This window comes from Thunnus maccoyii, chromosome 21, assembly GCF_910596095.1.
Source record: "Thunnus maccoyii chromosome 21, fThuMac1.1, whole genome shotgun sequence".
In the NCBI taxonomy this organism is placed as follows: Eukaryota; Metazoa; Chordata; class Actinopteri; order Scombriformes; family Scombridae; genus Thunnus; species Thunnus maccoyii.
The window spans coordinates 19,652,616-19,675,611 of record NC_056553.1 but is presented as its reverse complement, the minus strand read 5'-3'; the positions used below and the strand labels follow the sequence as shown (position 1 = coordinate 19,675,611).

Here is a 22,996-nt window from a genome sequence, read left to right as displayed (position 1 = left end):
TTGTCTTATTTTGCAATAGAATGTATGCAGTATATAACATATAATCTTGCCTTCCAGCTCCTTTCTGCAATGATCTGATGAGAGAACTGGAGTCCAATCCTGTCTCCAGGATTGTGTGGAACTCTGTCAAGCCCATGCTGATGGGACGGATCCTCTATGCTCCGGACTCACCAGCTGCCAGAAAGATCATACGAAACGTAAGCATCATTGAGCAGGTGGCAGTTTAGTTTAATACATTTAAGATAGATGAGAAGATAGTTCAACTGGACACTGGATGAATCATTTTGCTAGGCAAGTTTGGTAGGAAGTCATTTCAGTTTCAGGGGTTATTTGGAATAAGTAAATAGCAGGAAAACAGTGGAACCTATAAATACTCAAATATGTAGGAGAAATAAAGAATAAATACAAATAAAGAAGATTTCACAGATTACCACCTAACATTACTCAATGACATCCATATCTGCGATTTTCTTTGGAGTAGGCAAGCACACTGCAAGGAACAATGCGTTTTCCCTCAAAAGGGGATCAGCTTTCCTCATGTCATGTCCAAGCCTTTGTATCTAGATGTAGATACGTGTTGGTGAAAGCCCTTCAGGGGGGCAGCAGTCATGGATGGCTTGGTTGCAATGGAGGAACACAAGCCGATCGGCTGTGGTGACTACCACACAGTCTACTGGCGCCATGGCCTTTTCAGCGTTATGTAAGCACCAGAGTCTGTCCTTAAAGACGTGTGATCACACACAAAGAGAGACACACACTCGTGTTTCCTCTTCTCTGACCTTTAATGCCCTCTTTGTTTTCCTCTTCCCACAGATTGGGATCTTAATTGCACCAAGAAAGTAATGGCCAAAGAGGTTAATCCATTACTTTACAAGACCAGCAACATGGCCTCAACAGGCTCTTTGTTGTCATGCTCTCAACTTTGTCATGTTTATTTCATAAGAAACTCCACATGAAGCACCACGCATTTAAATATATGTTGTAGTGCTTTATGTGACTGCTCTTGTGTAACGTTGAACTGTGTGGGTCTTATCTGCATCCTGCTATCACTGCTCTTTTATGTTGTGGCTCAACAGAAACTGGAGCGACACAGAAGTCTTTGATATATATTCAAAAGTGAAATACTACTAAGAAATGGCAGAAACACAACACTGTAAAAACAAAAGATAATTTAAATGATTCATCTTCAAATCCTTTTCATATTATTATCCAACAACTTAACAAGTATACTGTAGCTGTATGTGTGCTGGTACTCTTACATAATGTTACTCTGGAAGTTGGACCCTGTCATTGCCATAAATCAAGAGGCTAAATCACATATCATATATTTATAACACTGCATATGTCTTGTATTCATTTACAGAGTATCAGGGAGTTCACCATTTTGATGACTGCAATAGTGATCTTTGGCTATGAAACATACTGTAGATATGGGTGTATTTATTCAGGTATCTCATGTTTAGCTCAGCAGGTAGTTTCGCCGGAAATATTTGCAGACTACTTGATGTGTTTATCACCACCTTACATAAGAGCAAACATGCATCTGAAGTGTTTCATTAAGTTTAGTACTTAGTACTTGTGGAAATGAACTTGCTACAAGTTTCCACTTTGTTGCGACATTAGATTTACTACTGCATATGTAGGCATATTATGCCTACATATGCAGAACTAGAGCTTCAATGAGTCAATTAACCAATAAATCAATTGTCAGAAAATTAAGTCATTTTTCAAGCCTCTAAAATGTGAAGATCTGCTGTTTTCCTTTTCATATACGACAGTTAATTGAATATCTTAACATTTTAGATTTAGTCAGACAAGCAAGAAATTGAAGCCATCTCTGTGGCCTCTGAGAAATTGTGAATGCCATTTTTTCTATATTTTTTAACATTTCAGATCATTTCATAGACGAAACGATAACTAGCCTAATCAAGAAAATAATTGGCAGATTCATCGATAATTAAAATAATCGTTAGTTGCAGCCCCATACAGAACATCACGTATCTGCAGTATCGACAGCCACGGGATCCCTCGCTGTAGAAATTACCTTAAGGACCCCCGCCCAAACCTCCTCCTGCTTTTGCTTGCTGTTTTAAACTGCCTCGGGGAATGAGGAAGCGCTCACTTGTGGGAACCTGACTGGGATTCACTGGGCAGGCTGAATGCATTCGGCCAGTTGTCACCAACGGCCTCCATTGTCACCCCGGCTCCATTGTCCCCATTGTCACCCAAAATCAGACACACACAAGAGGAAGGCGTTTAATTGGGTGTACTCTTGAGCGCTTTCATCCCCCACTGCACATGACTGAATACTGAAATAGCCAGCCTTTGGTATTCGCCACACAAAGCACTGTACCCACACACATCCAGGGTTTTAACGATAAGCGTGCAGTAAATATTTGACGATTTGGCACCGAGTGCATTTGTTGCACAGTTGCTGGTTATCTGAACAGGGCCCGCGGGAATTCTTTGTGTGAGAATGTGTGTGTTGTCTTTGCAAAGCCTGTTTTCGCAGGGAGTTTAATGTGGGAATGGTATGTAGCGGGAGATTAGGAGAACTGTGACAGTGTGTGTGTTTGACTTTCTGAGTGTTTTGTACACATATGCACGTGTTGACTCCATATTCTCCCCAACATGTTAATTTCTTCTACACATATGTGCAAAATAAGTGTATTAGCATGTGTGTGCAGATGTGAGAATTGGTGAGAATAGTTGTGCGTGTTTATTTTGGAGAATAATTTCCTGTCCTTCTAATCTTGACACACACACACACACACACACACACACACACACACACACACACACACACACACACACACACACACACACACACACACACACACACCCACACATTTCCATCTCTCCTGTAGGCAAACACTACATTTGAGGAGCTGGAGAGGCTGAGGATGATGGGGAGGGCCTGGGAGGAAGTGGCTCCACAGATCTGGGCTTTCTTCCAAGATGGAATCCAGATCAAGATGATCCGGGTAGGACAACAATACAGTGTCATCAGTATAACGATGATTACCTGCCTTCTTGTTGCCATCCAATGCCAGCCATATGTCCCTTTGAATGAGGTGATTAATGATGTTGTTGTTATTTCATCCTGATCTTTTCCGTGCTGGTATTTTTCGCTGAGGTCTCAGGAGTTCACAAAGTTTCCTGCTTGAATATAAAACCTTATCTCACCAAAATATGCCATCTCTTTCCCTTTTCCATCCATCCTTCTCTCTTTAACACGGTATATGTCACTGTCTGCATCCTCCATTATTTCCTTTCCTTTTTCTTCTTTGTTTACCTGTTGTGGACTGTTTATTGTCTACTGGTGTCTCAGCAATGTCCTCTTGCTCTTGATAGGAAAAAAAAACAACAGGCTATATTAAGGTTATTCCCCTATTTCCTTTTTTGTTTTAGGACACTATCTGCAATCCATCAGTGATGGATTTCATTGACAGGAGTTTAGAGGAGGCGCCATTCTCCTCCAAACACATCCTCAACTTCCTGTATAACGGCCCACCAGAGGACCGTCCAGCTGACCTGCCTGATTTTGACTGGCGGGACATCTTCAACCTCACTGACCGGGTCATTCGGATGCTCAATCAATATGGAGACGTGAGTGGGCATCGTGGTTTTGTTTGTCCAGTGTACTGTAGAGTAGGAGCATCGCAGTATCTCCTTTTAGCATGTCCTTCATCTTGGTGGAGGTGAAATTTATTTGCCTCGCAAATTCCACTGTCTGGATTTTGGGAAATGTGTATATAATTATACTGACTAGTCAAAAGGGGGCTCCACATTTCCAGATGAAAATAAGGTGTCAGGATTTTTTTGCTAACTTTTTCTTTAACCTTTTTGTTCTATTGGACCTTGACTTTAAGAATGCAGATAGTTTCTTTACATTTCACTTCACCTGAAATGTCAAGTTCTAGGACAAGCCTATTCACGAAATAATCCAATTGCGCGCAGGTCCTGTCACATGCTGATTTCAATACCCTGGTTGTCCTGGTCAGTACCACTCTGGACGTGATGTGAGCATTTAGATAAGCTGTCTAAGGCTCTTTAATTTGTCCCCTGTCCAGAGACATGGAAGTCTACCCAGGTGGGCGAGAGCCAGAGCAACACACTAGCTGTCGAGTCTCTTTTGTTTACTGCTGATGGAGTGGAGGGTAAAAAAAAACAACCCCAAAACATCATGAACCTTCTCTTGTGAGGGCCCTCCACATTTAAGTGGGCCAATGCATTTGAAACAAAGTTCAAATCACCCCTTTCCCTGCGAAGGCTAATCGGGATGAGAGGCCTATCGCGCTGGGGGGTGACACGGGGGGCACCTGGGGGCATGGCTGGGTGGATGGTTGGTGCTCTTTGTTTTTGTCCAAGTTGAAGCTTACAGCACTTCAGTGTGACAGGGAGAGTGGGAACGACTGAGGCCGATTAGATACAGCTGTCACTCCGTCCACCATCCTTTATAAAGCAACAACAATGACCGTGGGCTTGAAGGCCTCTTGGCTGCACGTTGGTGGCATGCATGCGTATCACGCCACACAGTGGGCCAGTAGTGTTAGCAGGTGACTGCTTTGGCAGATTAAGGGATGGTCTTTGAAATTTGACTCACTTGTTGTGCATGTTTAATGTATTTTGCGCCTGGAAATGCATATATGCATGTATTTTGAATGCGTGTCTGTGTTTGCCAGCAAATCGCCAGTGTGTAATATAGGTTTGGGAGGGTATGTGTGCATGGGATCTCAGGGGTAAATAGTTGTTTTGGACTGTTTTCTCTTGGACCAAGGCCCTCCCTATTTGCATTAGCCTACAGTGAATGGCTATATCAGACACGCTTTGCGGGGAATAGACAGCCACTGGTGAAGTGTCACTGGAAATGTGGATCATACTGACTCAAGCCAACACTGGCATCGCTGGCCTTTCTCACATTTAAAAAAAAACATACTGACCCTTTGTTCAGCTAAATTCTAAGACCAAAGACTTAAAAAGAAGGCATGTTGAGGTCTTCTTTTCTTTTAAGTCTGATTAATTGAAAATACATTAGCAGATAGAAATATAAAACTATTTAAGAACTGCAGGACTTTTGATCGCTGTATTGTTCACCTCTATGGAAACAGTTATGCTATGCCATGCTATGCTATGCTTCACTGTGTGAAACTAGTAATCACCAAAGTCTAAAATGTGTTTCTAGTGATGCAGTCATTTTTTAAATGCAGTTGCAGTCCAATGCAGTTCTGTTAAACTCTACCTGTGAAATGCTGTTTGGATGATGTTCATCTGACACCCAGGAGTTACCCTGGTCTAAGATCAGGCCTTTTATATGGCTGTTCCCTGCGTTGTTCATCCTCTCTCCCCTAGTGTGTGATCCTGGATAAATTTGTACCTCTGCCTGACGAGGACGCCGTCACTCATCGGGCCCTGGACCTACTGGAGGACAGCAAGCTCTGGGCAGGCCTTGTCTTCGTAAATATGTATCCCTGGACCAACAATGTCCCGCCTCATGTAAAATTCAAGATCCGTATGGATATTGATACAGTGGAGCGCACCAATAAGGTCAAAGACAGGTTAGAATCAAAGAGGAGTGCAATGATGGGTTTAGTGCAATAATGATAAACTTAGAGACTTAGTATGTGTGTTTTGTTCAGGTATTGGGACCCAGGCCCCAGAGCTGATCCCATGGATGATCTCCGCTATGTTTGGGGTGGCTTTGCATACCTCCAGGACATAATAGAGCATGCAATCATCAAGACACAGACAGGAAAGGAGTGGCCACTGGGTGTTTACCTACAGCAGATGCCCTACCCTTGTTATGTGGATGATCTGTGAGTGAAACACACACATACAGACAGACACAGTTGTGATCAGTGATCAGGAACCATAAACTGATGAGATCCAGGAATGTGTCTGGAAATTTGATTCTAACTGTACAAGAATTGCAGGGAGGATTTTAATTAGTCTCCATAAAATCTCCTGCGGATTTTATAATATTAGTTTTTATAAATTTAAATGATACTCAAGTAATTTCTGTCACATTTTACAGAGATGAAAGAATCCAAAACATTCACCACTTTCTGTATGGCAACTACACTAATTTACTTACTTCTAGTTTTTTATTTTATCTCATCTTATTTCTCCTCTCTCTTCTCCAAGCTTCATGCTGACATTGAACCGCTGTTTTCCCATCTTCATGGTACTGGCCTGGGTCTACTCTGTGTCCATGATTGTCAAAAGTATTGTTCTAGAGAAGGAACTCCGCCTCAAGGAGACCCTGAAGGCCATGGGGGTCACTAATGGCGTCATCTGGTCCACCTGGTTTATTGACAGCTTCCTCATGATGGGCACCAGCACCGCTCTCCTCACTGCCATCATCATGGTGCGGAAAAATTTACTGAAATGCGTCTCATTCATTTGTCATCTTATTTGTCTAATACATGTTATGTTTTGGCAGGTGGAATTTTTTGCCATTCATTGTCTTGCCGCAATTCCACTTGTGGAGACACTTAATCCGCCTAATGAGTCTTAATGATTAATTCAGTGTTTCTCTGATCATGTTAACTTCTCTGGATATAAATGTTAAGATATCACCAGTTTTACTGTGAAGCATTATCAGATCTTGTATCTTGAATAATGAATTAGTGTTAGGGGCCTCACTGACTGCATACTTACAAATCATTAATGAAATAACTGTGAATGTCATGACATCATGGGAATAATGTCAACTTCGCAGGAATGGGCTTGTCAATGATTAACACTTGTACCATGTAAAAGTCAGAGGTCCTTTTCATGTAGTCAGCCAGCAGCTCGGCTGACATATTACAGTGGGCTGTTGTGACCTCTAGTGGAAGGTTTGTGTAAACCTTTTACATGTATGTTTTATACCAAGATGATCCAAATAATGTGAGAAAAGTGTATCTGTATTTCATGTCACTAATTTTGTGTTCATTAGTTCTTATTTCCCTTAAAGTTGACTAAAAACTACTTTTACATTTTGTTTAAGATCACAACATTTCCAAAGACACCAAATAGACCGAATTTTAAGTCTGATTGAAATGCAAAATACACATTGTAAATTAGAGCTGCAACAATTAATCGATTAGTTGAGAACTATTAAATTAATAGTCATTTTGATCATGGATTTATTGTTTTGAGTCATTTTAAGAAAAAACAACAACAAAATGTTCTGATTCCAGCCTTCTTATATGAATATTTTCTGGTTTCTTCAGTCTTTCAACATCTTTCACCATTTTTGGACATTTTGTGGACCAAACAACTAGTTGATTTATCGAGAAAATAGATTAATCGATAATGAAAATTCGGGTACTACTGTAGATTGTTGCCATTTGATTGTAAAAATGTGGTGTCCTGGAACTGGATGTTTTGTGAATTTTTAGGATTATATATATATATAAGCTATCCAGATACATGATATACTGTCTTGTTTTATCATCAGTCTGGAATTTGAAAGGAAAAGCAACATTTAAGCGATTAACCAGTGTATCCATAGCAACTTGCTCCAAAGCAATCAAATCAGTTTTTTTGAGTGTTTTTCTTTCACTTCCTTCTGCCAAATGATTTTTTAAAAGAAGCATTTATATGAGGACAACCTATGTTTGGTATTCACTGAACTTGTAAACATCTCCCTGCATGTTTCTCTCCATCTCTGGCCTGCAGGGAGGAAGGGTACTAAACTACAGCGACCCCCTCATCCTCTTCCTCTTTCTGCTCACCTTCACCACGGCCACCATCATGCAGTGCTTCCTTCTCAGTGTCTTCTTCAACCAGGCCAACCTGGCTGCAGCCTGCTGCGGCATCGTTTACTTCACCCTTTACCTCCCGCACATCTTCTGCTTCGCCTGGCAGGATCGCATCACTAAAGACATGAAGATCCTGGCGGTGGGTGTCTCATCTCAGCATCTCCTCCCTCCAACAAGAGGGACAAAAGACAATTCTAATGTTGGATTAAATCTCCCTATGGATAAGAATTCCTAAGAATAAGGATAAAAGTTTAGACACAACAAAGACACATAAAAAGTTCTAATAATAAAAAACAAAATTACAAATGTATTGAATTTTTAAAGAGAGTTAGAACCATTAGTAAACCTCTCATGCCTCCTCCTCCTTCAGAGTTTGCTGTCCCAAGTGGCGTTTGGCTTTGGGACAGAGTACCTGTCGCGGTATGAAGAACAGGGTCTGGGTCTGCAGTGGGACAACATCCAGACCAGTCCTCTGGAGGGGGATGAGTTCTCCTTCCTCACCTCCATCTGCATGATGGGCCTGGACACTGTGCTTTATGCTGTTCTGGCCTGGTACCTGGACAACGTCTTCCCTGGTCAGTGTGTTAGAGAGACACACACTTTAGCCATATAGAATGACCTGGTGGATACTGGCATATTACTTTTACACTTTTACAGATCATGTATGTGTGTTAGATATAGAATGATAATTGATGAAAAATCCCAACTTGGCTATTTCCCATAAAAACAAATATCATTTTGACTTTTTTCCATATTTACTGCAGCTCAGGTGCCTTTCTTTCCTTTCCATTACAGGACAGTATGGAATTAGCCGACCATTTTATTTCCCCTTCCTGCCATGTTATTGGCTCAACACTGTGGCTCCAGCTTCAGGTAAGCTTATCGTCATTTACATTACTGTAACAACATAGGGAGATATTTATCCTAAAAGAGGATATATTGTGCGCAAAAACATATATGTGTGATTGCTGTTTTTAAAATAGCAATAGTGTGTGTGTTATCCAGTGACTTAACACACCGATAAAAGTCTGAGGTCTGTTATACAGTGGGTTCTTTTTTGTCTCCAAAGACAACAAGCTGGAGTTGGATAAAAAAGGCTTTGATAACCTGGCAAACAAGGAGCAGGGAGAGCAGCAGAAAAAAGATGAGGAGGAAAACCAAAACGAGGAGAAAAACCAGGAGAAACCCAAAATTCTGGAGGAGACGGCCTCATGTGAACACCAGGATCAGCGTGAGAAGCTGGGGCAGGAAAACCAGGAGAAAGATGGTATAATAGTTTGGTTTTTATTGTTTGATCCTGATGTCTTTCATCAGAATTTAAAGTTGTGCGGAGAACAGAAAAGTGCAATTTACAACTGGCACACTTTTACTTTGTAACTTACATCATCACACATTACAGCTACAGCGTCTGATATGTGAAGAACAACTGGACTTGAACTGAAGAAATATTTCTCGAAGCTAACAGTTGCTAACTCTCTCTCTCTCCTGCCGTCCCCTTAACTCTCACTTTGACTCTCTCCCAGTCCTATTCATTGTGTGGGAGCTCAATGCCCTTGTGTATGTTTGCACTTGCTGGCATATGTGAACACACACACTCTTACCTCCTCACTTCCATGCTTAGTTAATAAGTCATAGAAACTGTTTTCTTTACATTCCAATCCCCTGATCTCATTTATGTACCTTTCACACTTGTCGCTTTCCGAAAAGAGAGAGTGATATGAGATGTTGATATGTTAGTCACCTTTTTAATTGAAATTTGGTTCAACTTTTTGATAATCCTTCTGTTGCTTTGTTTACTTGCCAGACATTCTTTCCATGGTGGATTTTATTACGCCTTTGTTTCTGTGTTTCAAGGATGACTCATTATTGACCAGAATATTTCTATGTTATCTGAAGTACTATTGAATGTACAGAAGAAACAGTACAGAAGCAGTATTATACTAACATAGTATACTGTATGTGATTGTCTTGACTTTGCAGGGCAGTCATTCTTTGAGGCAGAGCCAGCTGACCTGGTGAAGGGTGTCTGTATCCAGGACCTGGTCAAGGTGTTTGGAGGTAGCTCCAGCCCGGCAGTGGATGGCCTCAGCCTCAGCTTCTATGAGAGCCAGATTACTGCCTTTCTGGGCCACAATGGCGCTGGGAAGACCACCACCATGTATGTAACCCAGATGCTGTACATGCAAGCATACTCACACACCCACATGATGAATGCCAAAGTCAAAGTCAAATTCTCTCCAATTGAATTGCACAGAGGAACATGTTTGACTCCTCTTATTTCTCTCTTTGTCTCTCTCCCTCAGGTCTATCTTGACTGGCATGTTCCCTCCCACCTCAGGCACAGCCACCATTTATGGCAAAGACATCCGCACCGACATGGACACCATCCGTCTGTCTCTGGGAATGTGCCCTCAACACAACATCCTTTTTCAGCAGTATGTAACTTTCCACACACATTGTCACAACATGTTTTATGAACAAAAACATGTTCTTTTTGAGCCTGTACACAGGATTTTACTCTATGCCACAATTGAGTATTCACCATGATGCTATAAGTGTAAAGCACGCCCATTTTCATAGGTCTAATTGGGTTAATGCCTTCCTCTCTTTCTCTTGTTCTCTCTCAGTATGAGTGTAGCGGAGCATATCCTCTTCTACTCCCTGCTGAAAGGCCGTCCAATAGCAGAGGCCGAGGAGGAGGTGGAGAACATGCTGCAGGATCTGGGTCTACCCCACAAGAGAGATGAACTGATCCAGAACCTCTCAGGTTAATGCTCACTATTATATAAACTACACACCTACACACACACATACTAATATGTGCATCATCAGTACTTTATGGTGTTCTTCTCCAGGGGGCATGCAGAGGAAGTTGTCCGTTGCGTTGGCGTTTGTTGGTGGGGCTAAGGTGGTGATCCTGGATGAGCCCACCTCAGGGGTGGATCCCTACTCCAGACGTTCCATTTGGGACCTGCTGCTCAAATACCGTGCAGGTAACACTGACCTCTGCTGGCTAGAGGAGGGTACAAAAAGCCCATTAGCTCATTATGTACACAGATTCTTTCCCAATATCATCAGACAAATTACAGTCTCATATTTCTACATAATTGTTCTGCATCATAGCCAACATACACACTACTAATTGTAATCATCATGCAAAGAATGCAAAATGCTCCAACCAAGTTTTATTAATAGGTATCCTTTGATACTTGATAACTATTGTTTTATATTACTTGAGCCTTGTCCATCACACAATTAGAAGAGATCTTAGATTAACGTCATTATAAATAAAGTAGCAGTAATGTTTGTCTATTTTGTATGCTGAAGTTAGATGATGAACAGACCTGACAGATTTGTCAAGTCAGGCAACAAATAATTCAACTTGTGCTCTGCAGAAAACATTGCATCATTACTGCCACTATTGACAGCAAGCCTGACACAGTAGTTCTTCCAGTAAACCTGATACTCAGCAAACTGTGGAACATCCTGCACTAAAGCTGATGTGAATGCAGAAACAGACTGTCTGGTTTTCTTCAGATTTAAAGAACAACAATTATGTCATATATTCTTGGGCTTCTCTATGCTAAACATGAACGAGAGAGTTTTTTTTATGCCCTATTCTTTCATAATACAGCAGTATTTAAGATCTTGACTGAGCAAAGAGAGAAAGTTTATCCTAAGTCATAATTATCAAACATTTTGAAGTGGATGCTGATCTATGTAAAAATCCTATCCCTTCATTCAAATTTTCTTCCCGTCTTTCTCTCTTCATCCCTTCTTCACTGTCTCTCTCTGTCCTCTGTTGCAGGGCGCACTGTGATTATGTCCACCCACCACATGGACGAGGCCGACCTGCTGAGTGACCGGGTGGCTATCATCTCTCAGGGCCGCCTCTACTGCTGCGGTTCCCCCATCTTCCTTAAGAATTGTTTTGGCGCTGGTTTCTACCTCACTCTTGTGCGACGAATGAAACATGACACTAAGGTGGGAACTTATTAAACCGGAGTTTGTGTGCATTCAGCTTTTAATATTTTGTTTAAAGGTTGATTTAATATACTAATTACTGTTTGGTAGAAAAACACTGTACTGTACTGCATAGTCTTTCACAGTAAACTCCTTCAAATCCACCAACAGCATCCAATTTTTAAATAAAAGACATTAAACATCAGACTTATATGATGGTTTCACCTTCACGAGTCCCCCTGTGACTTGGATGCAAATGAGTCCCTGTGAGACTAAGGGTGAGCCAAAATGAATGCAGGAGAGATAAATTATGTCATACTGTTAAAATAAATTATGGTGTCTGGTAACGTTTTTGCTGCAGGCCAGCTGTGACTGCACAGAAGATTGCTCCTGTAAATGTTCAAAGTGCTCAAAGTTTAAAGCGAGCCAGGAGGAGAGCCAGGCCCCAGACAGGCAGATGGATGGTAAGGTCACCATTAGTTCCATTGTAGAGATCAGTATGTTATCCCAAATACATTATCAGTCTCCTTAAACCTATTTTAGTTTATTCAGCTTCTAAATTAATGATACAATGGAACATAATCTATCTGTCATTTTGGTGAATAGTGCCTTTGTATGAGATTGTAGTCAGTGCACTTACTGTACCTGCTATCAACACACCCTGTATTTACAGCACTCTATGACATACTGTACTGTAGGCCCTCGGTAGCACTGTAAAAGTCAAAAGGACATGGAGTTTTACGCAATAATATGCCGTAATTTAATGTTTTTCTTCTGTTTTCCCTTATTTCCTCCTGTGATTTTGCAATTTTCATACATTTCTACTTAACATGCCACCTGTCAGTTGTCAGATATTCTTTTTTCTTAGCTGTATCTTTCAGTGGCAAGACATAAATTAAATGGAAATTGGATAAGGCAAAATAAGCCTATATTGCTCCATCTCCAGGTAACATAGAAAGAATCGCAGCCCTGGTTCATCATCACGTGCCGCAGGCTCGTCTGATTGAGGCCATTGGCCAAGAGCTGACCTACCTGCTGCCCAATCGTAACTTCCAACCCAGGGCCTACGCTAGTCTCTTCAGGGAGCTGGAGGAAACCCTTGTAGACATCGGCCTCAGCAGCTTCGGTGTGTCTGATACATCGCTGGAAGAGGTGGGTGGAGGTGATAGCTAAACAGGAGTAATCATAGGACTGCTAGTATTTGCTGTCTTTGGTGTAACAGGAACATACAATTAATAAATACACATGGGTGTGATTTATTAGGAAAATCTAAAAAGTAATTCACGTTTGTAAATTTACATTGTGGCCCCTGATCTTGACAAAATGAGACAATAGATCAAACTGACATATACTGCCCTCTGAATAGGGGAGATTCTTAGTTATTGAAGTGCAAATGATATTTTCATTTTTGTTGCAAAGCAGTAACTTGATAGCAAGTAAAAAAGAGAAACAAGCAGCAGAGTTTCATTGAGGCAATCTGTCATACACTCACTCGCTGACTTTCACCTTCACAGTGATTAGGTTTCGTTTCATAAAGCTGTTCCCTTGCTCTGTTCACAAAGAGTATCTTGTGTTTTCTTGCAGATTTTCCTAAAAGTCACCGCTGATGGCACCAACAGGAAATGTATTCAAGGTAAAAAAAAGAAAAAAAAAAGAAAAAGAAGAACAGCACAAAGTTTTGGTGGCGTTTTTTTTCTCTTCTTATTGATTTGTGATGTGTCTCAATGTGTAGTTGTGTCTCTTGTAGCCCTCTTCTATCCATCTCCCCCTCATCATGTGAGCTGTATCCTTTGTGTCCCATTGTCTACCTCTCTCAGACAAGAAATCATTGCAGCAGATTTCTCGAGCTAGTCTCTGTGGATTGAACAGAGTGGCGATTGATGTGGAACCACCCGAAGGTGATAGTGGCTTTCAGGTTACAGCTCTGGTCATTTGCTGCTGTTGTGGGGAAAAAACGTATCAATTTCTGTAATTAAAGAAGGTTGAAGTCTTGCATTAGCTTTTTAAGACTAAACCTATTCAACTTTCCTTTATTTAATTATTTAAAAAAAGACATAAAGGTCAACCGAGAAAGTCTTGAAAAGTGATTTTTCCTGACAACAGCATTATGCAGAGGGCTTCAGCTTGGGCATTTTGACTAGTGAGCAGCTTGAATATATATTTTGATCTGGCGCTATCATCAGCACACTAGTAAGATGCAAAAAAGGCTGCATCATATACCTAAACGCTTGTAGAGCAATGCTGATAAACATTTTTTTCTAGGGTTTTTTTTTTTTTGCGACTGAATGTCCACAGAAGACTAAACATGCACTGCTTGCTGGCTGGCCTCTTACATATAGCACTGACATTACATGTGCAAGTCAAACTGTGCAACTTGACATGAGCTCTGTATTCCAGAGACAGATGGGGACATGCAAAACAATGGCCAGGCCCCCTGTGATGGCCCAGAAGGCAGTACAGGCAGAGGATCCTACCAGGTCAGAGGCCTGTGTCTAACCCTCAAACAGTTCTTAGCTCTGCTGATCAAGAGGCTGCATCACGCCACACGCTCCTGCAAAGACTTCTTCGCCCAGGTAAGATCTTAAACTAGGCTACTTACAGTAAATCGGCGGAAATCGTTGTCTCAGTCATATTGTTATATTCAGTTTGGCTATCTGAACTACAGTTGATGACTCTGATGATCCTCATTGGAGTATTGCATATTTTGTGTGGTTTTTAAATCAAAGTTGTTTCTGTCTCTGCTAGATTGTGTTACCAGCCAGTTTTATTTTCCTGGTGCTGACATTCACTCTGATTGTTCCACCTTTTGGAGAGTATCCAAGTCTGACCCTCAGTCCCTGGATGTACGGGAGACAGTACACATTCTTCAGGTGCGCATAAGATCACCTAGCTCCATTTAACAGTCACAAGACTTTTTAATTGGATTTCTAAATGTCTCTAAATAAAATATGTATAAATTAGACTGAAGTTCCTGATGTTGGTGATTGCATTTTTCATTATTTTGCCCATGGCAGTAATGAGCGTCCTATGGATGCTCAGATGAGATACTTCGCTGAGGTGTTGCTTGACAAGCCTGGCTTTGGGACTCGCTGCATGGTAGATGAACCACTGGAGTGAGTAGCCCTCACAGTTTTGCTGCTGTTTTTTTACACTTATAACTGACACAGATGCATTTGACTACATGGGTGAATTTCTCCCACTGGTAGAGATTTCCCATGTAACAACATCACAACAGAGTGGGAGATGCCACTGGTTAATCCTGCCCTAATAGATATGCTGGGTGGCCCAGAGTGGAACCCCCTCAGACCGTCTCCAGACTGTCAGTGCAGCACAGCCAGGAAGCTCACCATGCTGCCTGTGTGCCCCGAGGGAGCCGGAGGCCTGCCACCTCCACAGGTGGGTGGTTGGGACAGTATGTACACACAGAAATACATAATCTTCCCTCTCAAGTACACTACTGATTCTGAATCACTTCTACTTATTGAACTGAGAAGTGCATACATTTATATGTCCAGCGTCTCAGTGTCTGAGTGTCTTAAATAAAATGTATGTTATTTGTGCATCAGAGGATCCAGTCAACAGGAGATGTCCTCATGGATCTAACAGGCAGGAACATCTCTGACTACCTGGTGAAAACCTACCCCAGCCTCATCAGAACTAGGTATTTGATTCTTTGTACTAATTGAAAACTATACCACAATGTTGAAAAGACAACAAAACTCATTAAAATTGAAATGTATTCTAATATGAGAAAGAATTCAATAGCTCTTTGTGTGATCTCTTTTCAGCCTGAAGAGCAAATATTGGGTAAATGAACAAAGGTAACTTCAAATTTGTCAGACTACATTTAGATTAAAAATGTGACTGTTTTACATGCATTTCTTATTACATATATGGATGTGTGTGTATTACTGCAGTTCTCCCTCCAGTGGTTGTAATCGTGTAGTGTACTTTTGGTCTACAGTAGCAGGAGTTATAGTAAAGCTTTGCAGATGTCAGCAGGGTTTTCTCTGTGGTGTCCAGGTATGGAGGTATATCAGTGGGAGGACAGCTTCCTGTTTTAGAGCTGCAGCCAAAGACCATCCAGGATGTAGCAGCTCAGCTGGGACGACTGCTCAACGTTACTGGGGTATGGCTTTAAAACTCAACATGCTGTGTTTGCTTATGTGTGTGTCTACTGTTATCTGTTTGTGTATATACTGTATGTGTCTATGGCTCTTTGCTGATTTCTTTTGTAAAGGCCCTTTGAATTTTTGATTGCAGGGCAAATACTCCAAACAAACACTGAAGGACATAGGAACATTCCTCAGATACATGGAGACACAAAACAATGTCAAGGTAAGTACAAGAAAACCTCACCAACCAGATGAAACTGTTTTTAAAAAGAGGTGTTTATTTTTTTAAGTAAATGCTTAGTTAATATAAGACACTTCTATGCTATTAACATTATAAATCTGCTGCAGTCAAAGTATAACATTCACTGTCTTTGCACAGGTGTGGTACAACAATAAGGGCTGGCATGCCATGGTATCTTTCATGAACGTGGCCAACAATGCCATCCTCCGTGCAAACCTGCCCAAAGGAGCTAACCTGGACGAGTATGGAATCACTGCCATCAACCACCCTCTGAACCTTACCAAAGAGCAGCTATCTGAGATCACTGTGTGAGTAAACAATGGCTAGACAGCCAGATACTACTTTTCCAATTATACTTCAAGGTCTGGAACTTAACTTGTGTTTCTGTAGAAAAGTAAAGTGGAGTTCATAAGAGGCAGAACTGGAGTGTCATGCTTCTTACACTTACGTTTGATTTGAACTTTAAAGGAAAGAAAATCTCCCTTTAGATCCCCCTATACTGGTAGAAAGCATCAATTTGCGATGCCACATGCGTTTGTGCAAGATTAAGGACTAACACCAAAATATTATTTTTAGATATCTTAACATTTACTCCTGATTTTTATCTGAAGTTTTTCCTCTCATTCCCCAGCCTGACTACCTCAGTGGATGCAGTGGTGGCCATCTGTGTCATCTTCGCCATGTCCTTTGTCCCAGCCAGCTTCGTCCTCTATCTCATCCAAGAGAGGGTCACCCAGGCCAAACACCTGCAGTTCGTCAGTGGTGTCAGTCCCCTGGTCTACTGGATGGCCAATTTTCTCTGGGACATGGTACAGTAATCCCCTCTGTGACTGTATAAATGCCTGGGAAATGTCAATGGTAATGTTCGTATGATGTTCATAAGAACAACCAGGATAAAGAAAGCCTATGTGAATTGTTTATTCTCTTTTTGATTATGAAATAGCTTTGTAGACACTGGTATCTGGAGTGTCTGTGTTCTTTCTTCAGGTGAATTACTCCATCAGTGCTGCGATGGTGGTGAGAATTTTCATCTTTTTTGATAAGAAGTGCTACACCTCACCGACCAACCTCCAACCACTTATTGCCCTACTTATGCTTTACGGGTAGGTCTTTGTTTTTCAAAGTTTTACACTGCATTTTGTCAGGTCTATTTTTAACAACATTACAAAATGTGGGGAAAACAAGACATTCAGAATCACCATAGCACTGCTACAGCTGGACTGTTGTAAAGTGGTTATTATCACTTCTGAAATGATGAAGCCACTAGCAGATAATTTGTGCCATTATTCAGTATTTTCACATTTATATCCACCAGCAAACTTTTTACCTTCATTAGATGTCAGCCTATAAGCTTCACCATTTTCCTCTGCTAGAAGCTTATTAACTTCATAGCATTTAGTTTGCTGGGTCAGCATTTTTGTGAAATATCGACTAAGACCAAGAACAAATCTTCCTCATTACCGCTCTGTCAAAAAGGGAATGTAAAGCCTAATTTGGGAATTGATTCCACACCAACTTGCTGATTTTTAAAAACAGGGCACTGCTGGATAAATGGGTCTTGAAATACTACTAAGTTCGACTACCGTCTAACAGGACACATGAGTACAGATGCCTCACTTAGCAGATATTTTTCATCATTCACTCTAAATGTGAGCTAGTGTCATCACCAGATTGTTGTTACAGTCCTGTGGGTTAAGTTTACTGCACAGCTCACACTAGCTGATGACACACCCAGCCAAGTCCCCGAGTATCAGAAATGTCAATATATTCTACACAATATCTCGTTTCAAAGGTCACATTCAAACTGACAAACTTCTGTTCGCATATCACATTATTTGCACCCTGTATTTTTGCCATAATGGTATGTACTCTTTTGCCTCGTACATTTATAACCCCTCATAATGCTGGAGTCCATGCTTTTCAATCTTTAATTGATTTAATTCAATTTAATTGATTTAATTCTATCTTGAAAACTGTTTAATACACAAATGTAAAATGCAGTGTAGAAACAAGTTGGTGCTTCCAATCTTGTTGGCAATCATAATTTTTGTTTGTGGTATTTTGTGTCCAAATTAAGGTGGAAATGACTTATTGATGATGACATTGATTATCTTTGATAGTCTAAAATGTGTAATCCACCTCTGCAGTCTGTGTCCAGCATTAGATTCTGACATTCATTGTGCTTAACTGATGCATTTCTTGATCTCTCTCTCTTTCTCTCTCAGCTGGTCTGTTACCCCCATGATGTACCCCATGTCATATTTATTCAGCATCCCCAGCACAGCCTACGTGTCTTTGTCATGTATCAACCTCTTCATTGGCATCAACAGCAGCGCCATCACCTTCATCCTGGACCTTTTTGAGGGCACCACAGTAAGACCTATTAGCTTGTTTCTGTAAATGCATCTTCCATGCATCCTCCATCTCACCCTACTGTCATTTGTTTGATTTCTGTCTAGGCTCTGTACAGGTTTAACCAGCTGTTGAAGACTGTTCTGCTCATCTTCCCCCACTACTGCCTGGGCCGAGGCCTGATAGACATGGCCATGAACCAGGCCGTGACTGATATCTATGCTCGCTTTGGTAATCACAAAACACACGCATACTCATACACCTTGCAGTCCAGCAAACAAATACTTGTAGCAACAAATTTCTCCAAACGTCAACCACCATCTCAACACCCTGAACGAATGTTGGGTCATTGCGTGCGTTAGAAACGTGATACCTTACACTTGCCATTAAAGCCCGAAGTTGCCCTGAAGTAACACAACCTTCTAACCACATGTGCACCAAATGCTCTACAACAAATTCTCCAGTAGTGATGTGCAAGAATTTATCAGAGAGGTAGAAATAGAATAATAAATAGAAATATTAAATATTACTTAATTATAATCACTAGAGTTATTTTGTTATGTTTTCTTTTCTTTTTTTTTTTTTTTACATCTATTTATCTTTTCTGTGTTTTCAAATTACCTCAACTCACTGACCAGGATATTGTGTCTTCCACATGAAATAGGCTGTAGGAACTCTGCTCAGAAATGAAGGAATAAACGAAAGAAAAAAACAAACAAACAAAAAATATCATTATTTGCTTGCAGTTTTAAGACTTTCTAATGGCGCATATAAAACAGTGTCACTGACTCATTGTTATTCCTCAGGTGAGGACTACAGCCCAGACCCCTATCACTGGAACTTTATTGGGAAGAACCTATTCTGCATGGCTGTTGAGGGATTTGTCTATTTCATCCTTAACATTCTCCTCCAGTATCGCTTCTTCCTGGATCACTGGTAAGCATACTAGAGCTTGAATTAGGATGCCAGATTTGTTCCAGTAAGGATTTGTTCAAGAAAAGGCGACGTGTCTGATAATATGATCTGACTCTTGCATAGATTGATTCAAAGTTGATTTGCTGTCTAGCTCATTGCCTGGTATTCCATTGGCAGGATATCAGATTGCCCAAAGCCTCCTATTTTAGACGAGGATATGGATGTAGCCGAGGAAAGAGAGCGAATCTGCAAAAGTGGAAAAACAAATGACATTTTATGTATACGAGACCTGTCCAAGGTGAGATGTTTATCTTTTCAAAACATCATCAGGTATGGACAATGGAAAAAAATGCTGAAATTGATGTTTAAAAACAAAATTCAAAATGTGAATATCATACTCCATCTGTCATAGTGCAGCTCATAATGTACTTTTACTTTTATTTGTAATAATAATTAAAATGCTGATTGGTATTTGATAGATTTGATACTTTGTTTCCATGTCTTCATAGTTGCAGTATTCTCTGTCTCTCTCATTATTCCCTTTATACCGGTATTCTATCTTTCTACTTGATTTGTTCTCATCTTTTCTTTGCCAGACGTACACAGGAACGATGATCCCTGCTGTGAACCGAATCTGCATTGGAGTATCACCTGGAGAGGTTCGTATGGTTAAACGTATATGATTTACACCACAAAAGGAAACATGCTGATCACTTTATAGCTTATGTATCTTATTTTTCTCTTGATCCTCGGCAGTGCTTTGGTCTCCTGGGTGTAAATGGAGCAGGGAAGACCACCACATTTAAGATGTTGACTGGGGACATTGATGTCACCTCAGGAGAAGCCTCAGTTACTGGTCACAGGTTTGTAATATAAAGTCATACAAAGAGGAAGTAACCAGTATGAAACTTGAAGGTCGAAATCAACATTGAGGCTGATAATAGTTTATATTTTGTGCAAATAATCTGAATTCTTCATTTACACACGAAACATCAAGTGTTTTCCCTTAAATCTTATTATAGGTGAAAAAGAATCTCTGGTATTAGGATCTCTAAACTACAGATATACTAACAGTCTCTGTGGGACACAGGATCACAATGGAAATTGCTTTCTCAATCCATGTTATCATTTTCTTGCCAACAGAGAGTAATCTGAATTAGTTATTTAATAAATACTTGATGAACAAACTGTATTGAATAATTATCTTACTGAGAATCAACTATTTGAAACCATATCAGAAGGAACTCTTCCTCATGGTTCGGTTTGTTTCAACTTTGTTCTCCTCGCAGCATTTTGACCAACATCCTGGACGTCCACCAGAACATGGGATACTGCCCACAGTTTGACGCCATAGATGAGCTGTTGACAGGCAGAGAACACCTACACCTCTACGCCCGCCTCCGCGGAGTCCCAGAGGCTGAGATCAGCAGGGTGAGATGGAGTTTTTGCCATACCAGGAAACAGATACAGTGATCAAAAACTGGATCTGGCAATAGCATGCAGTACTGTAAAATAATAAAAATGATACATGTGAGAGATATAAACTTTGACCTATTTAATGCCTCTGGTCAAAGAATTAAACAAGTGTACATACCTTTATGATCTACAAATCTGCCAATGTTTGTGCCTGTATCAAGTATGCAGCTTCACTTTACTAAAGTTTGACTGAATTCTAACACACGGCACTTATCCTCTTCTTGCACAGGTTGCAGAGTGGGCCATCCAGAAGCTGGGTCTGTCAGAGTATGCAGGACAAAGTGCTGGGACCTACAGTGGAGGTAACAAGAGGAAACTCTCCACAGCCATTGCCATGATAGGCTGCCCTGCTCTGGTGCTGCTGGTGAGGCCAACATTATTAACAGTACTGGGTTTGGATTAGAGGTTTAGGATGAGGATCACAGTTGAATAAGCATGGTTAGTTGAAATACGAGATGCTAGATGTGTCTGTGTTTGTTGTTACTCTTCAGGATGAACCTACTACAGGCATGGACCCTCTCTCCAGACGCTTCCTCTGGAACTCCATCATGAGCGTTATTCAGGACAAACGAGCTGTGGTCCTCACCTCACACAGGTAAGCTATCAGGTGTGTGTGTGTGTTTATGTGTGCATTCATGCATATTTATAAGCACAGGATTTAATAGACGATTGTGTGTCTTTTTTCACAGTATGGAGGAATGTGAGGCTCTGTGTACCCGCTTAGCCATTATGGTTAACGGATCCTTCAAGTGTTTGGGAACCATTCAGCATCTCAAATACAAGTTGGTCATTTTGCTTTATCGAGTATTGCTGATCAAATTACAAAATGTTGTCTTTTACACCAAAAATCCTTGCAACAAAGAATTAAAAATCCATTTAGCGTTCTATGGATTTGCTAATCTTTGATTTTACTTTATCTACCTTACTTTGGTGTGAATGTAGATTTGGTGATGGCTACGTGGTGACCATGAAGATCAGGGCAGCTAAGCCTGGTTGTGCCCCAGACCTGAACCTTGCCGAAGCTTTCATGGAGAGCACCTTCCCTGGCTGCATTCAGAGGGAGAAACACTACAACACCCTACAGTACAAGATCTCCTCCTCCTCCCTGGCTAGGATCTTTCAAATGGTCCTGGCTAACAAAGACAAGCTCAACATAGAGGACTACTCTGTTTCACAGACCACTCTTGACCAGGTAAATGAGCATAGAAAAACAGCATAATGGATTATACAGTGGGGAATATTGAGTGCACATTTCCTTTCAGATTTTAACTTGGCTCAGTCAAATTAGTCTACATGTGAATAATTCATTTTTAAAAATATATTACAGCAATGCTTTTTGCTTCACCATTTGACTAATATTTAACTCTGTTATTCTTTCTTCATTATATGTCTTATGTCCACCTGATGCTCTAAAAAAACCTTCCTATGTTGTTCATTTTGATGTTTCTGTGTCCTTTTAGGTGTTTGTGAATTTCGCCAAGCAGCAGTCAAGAGAAGATGACACTATTGTGTTGCATCCAAAAGCTGCTGGGGCGCAGCGGTATATTGATACCACATCCATCAAAAGTTTGGGGAAGTGAACTTTACTTAAGAACCTCAATTGGAAGACAGTCAACAGTTTTCATTTCAGGGGCTGCCATGTTTGTAGAATTCGGGCTGAATGCTTGTAGGCAGAACCAGAGCCTCCTCTACAAGTGTGATAATCTACAGATGTTTCACTATAGTGTCATCACAAGAGACAAGTGACTGGTATATGGTCAATTTTGGGATACAAGTCTACATTTGTCATCCACATGTGGAGGAGCCTTTAGAATGGGGCAGCCCTTGTTGATGTATTGTGCTGGATCAGGCCTTGAAATGCAGTCTGTGAATGAGGCAGCCCTTTAAATGGAACATTATGTATGTCCTGTTTGACTGATGATTTGACATGTGGCAGTACTACACATGTTCAACATTGCTTTTCTGGTAAACAGGGTTAGTGGGCTTTGAATTTGGAAAGAGTGTAGCATTTACAGTATGTGCCTGCTATATGCTCCATGTTCTGCTCACCTTCTAGGCCTTGCAAGCTAAATGAAACAGCTTTAGATTCATGACAAGGACCATGACTTTGAGTGATGAAATGTTGAAGAAGTACAATATCAGCTTGTAATGAGAGTTTGATGAAGAAAGCATTGGTCCTGTGCATT

General features: G+C 40.8%; 1 protein-coding gene across 1 annotated transcript in view; it reads left to right on the top strand.

The window, feature by feature from the left end:
- abca4a (ATP-binding cassette, sub-family A (ABC1), member 4a) overlaps positions 1-22,972 on the top strand; it is a 33,144-nt gene extending 10,172 nt beyond the window's left edge. Inside the window, exons 9-50 of the mRNA XM_042400229.1 lie at positions 58-197; positions 2,868-2,984; positions 3,412-3,609; positions 5,353-5,558; positions 5,640-5,816; positions 6,145-6,367; positions 7,666-7,887; positions 8,119-8,323; positions 8,544-8,621; positions 8,818-9,015; positions 9,729-9,906; positions 10,052-10,183; positions 10,376-10,515; positions 10,604-10,741; positions 11,557-11,732; positions 12,073-12,175; positions 12,658-12,863; positions 13,296-13,344; positions 13,529-13,609; positions 14,109-14,284; positions 14,457-14,581; positions 14,726-14,824; positions 14,918-15,107; positions 15,278-15,372; positions 15,500-15,532; positions 15,735-15,840; positions 15,975-16,049; positions 16,206-16,375; positions 16,699-16,876; positions 17,055-17,170; positions 18,293-18,440; positions 18,527-18,650; positions 19,226-19,355; positions 19,512-19,632; positions 19,931-19,993; positions 20,091-20,197; positions 20,624-20,765; positions 21,040-21,174; positions 21,302-21,405; positions 21,500-21,592; positions 21,753-22,002; positions 22,271-22,972. Coding sequence (XP_042256163.1) covers positions 58-197; positions 2,868-2,984; positions 3,412-3,609; positions 5,353-5,558; positions 5,640-5,816; positions 6,145-6,367; positions 7,666-7,887; positions 8,119-8,323; positions 8,544-8,621; positions 8,818-9,015; positions 9,729-9,906; positions 10,052-10,183; positions 10,376-10,515; positions 10,604-10,741; positions 11,557-11,732; positions 12,073-12,175; positions 12,658-12,863; positions 13,296-13,344; positions 13,529-13,609; positions 14,109-14,284; positions 14,457-14,581; positions 14,726-14,824; positions 14,918-15,107; positions 15,278-15,372; positions 15,500-15,532; positions 15,735-15,840; positions 15,975-16,049; positions 16,206-16,375; positions 16,699-16,876; positions 17,055-17,170; positions 18,293-18,440; positions 18,527-18,650; positions 19,226-19,355; positions 19,512-19,632; positions 19,931-19,993; positions 20,091-20,197; positions 20,624-20,765; positions 21,040-21,174; positions 21,302-21,405; positions 21,500-21,592; positions 21,753-22,002; positions 22,271-22,390 — 5,867 coding nt within the window. The 3' untranslated portion in view covers positions 22,391-22,972. The remainder of the gene's footprint in view (positions 1-57; positions 198-2,867; positions 2,985-3,411; positions 3,610-5,352; positions 5,559-5,639; positions 5,817-6,144; positions 6,368-7,665; positions 7,888-8,118; positions 8,324-8,543; positions 8,622-8,817; positions 9,016-9,728; positions 9,907-10,051; positions 10,184-10,375; positions 10,516-10,603; positions 10,742-11,556; positions 11,733-12,072; positions 12,176-12,657; positions 12,864-13,295; positions 13,345-13,528; positions 13,610-14,108; positions 14,285-14,456; positions 14,582-14,725; positions 14,825-14,917; positions 15,108-15,277; positions 15,373-15,499; positions 15,533-15,734; positions 15,841-15,974; positions 16,050-16,205; positions 16,376-16,698; positions 16,877-17,054; positions 17,171-18,292; positions 18,441-18,526; positions 18,651-19,225; positions 19,356-19,511; positions 19,633-19,930; positions 19,994-20,090; positions 20,198-20,623; positions 20,766-21,039; positions 21,175-21,301; positions 21,406-21,499; positions 21,593-21,752; positions 22,003-22,270) is intronic.
- Positions 22,973-22,996: the final 24 nt, after the last annotated feature.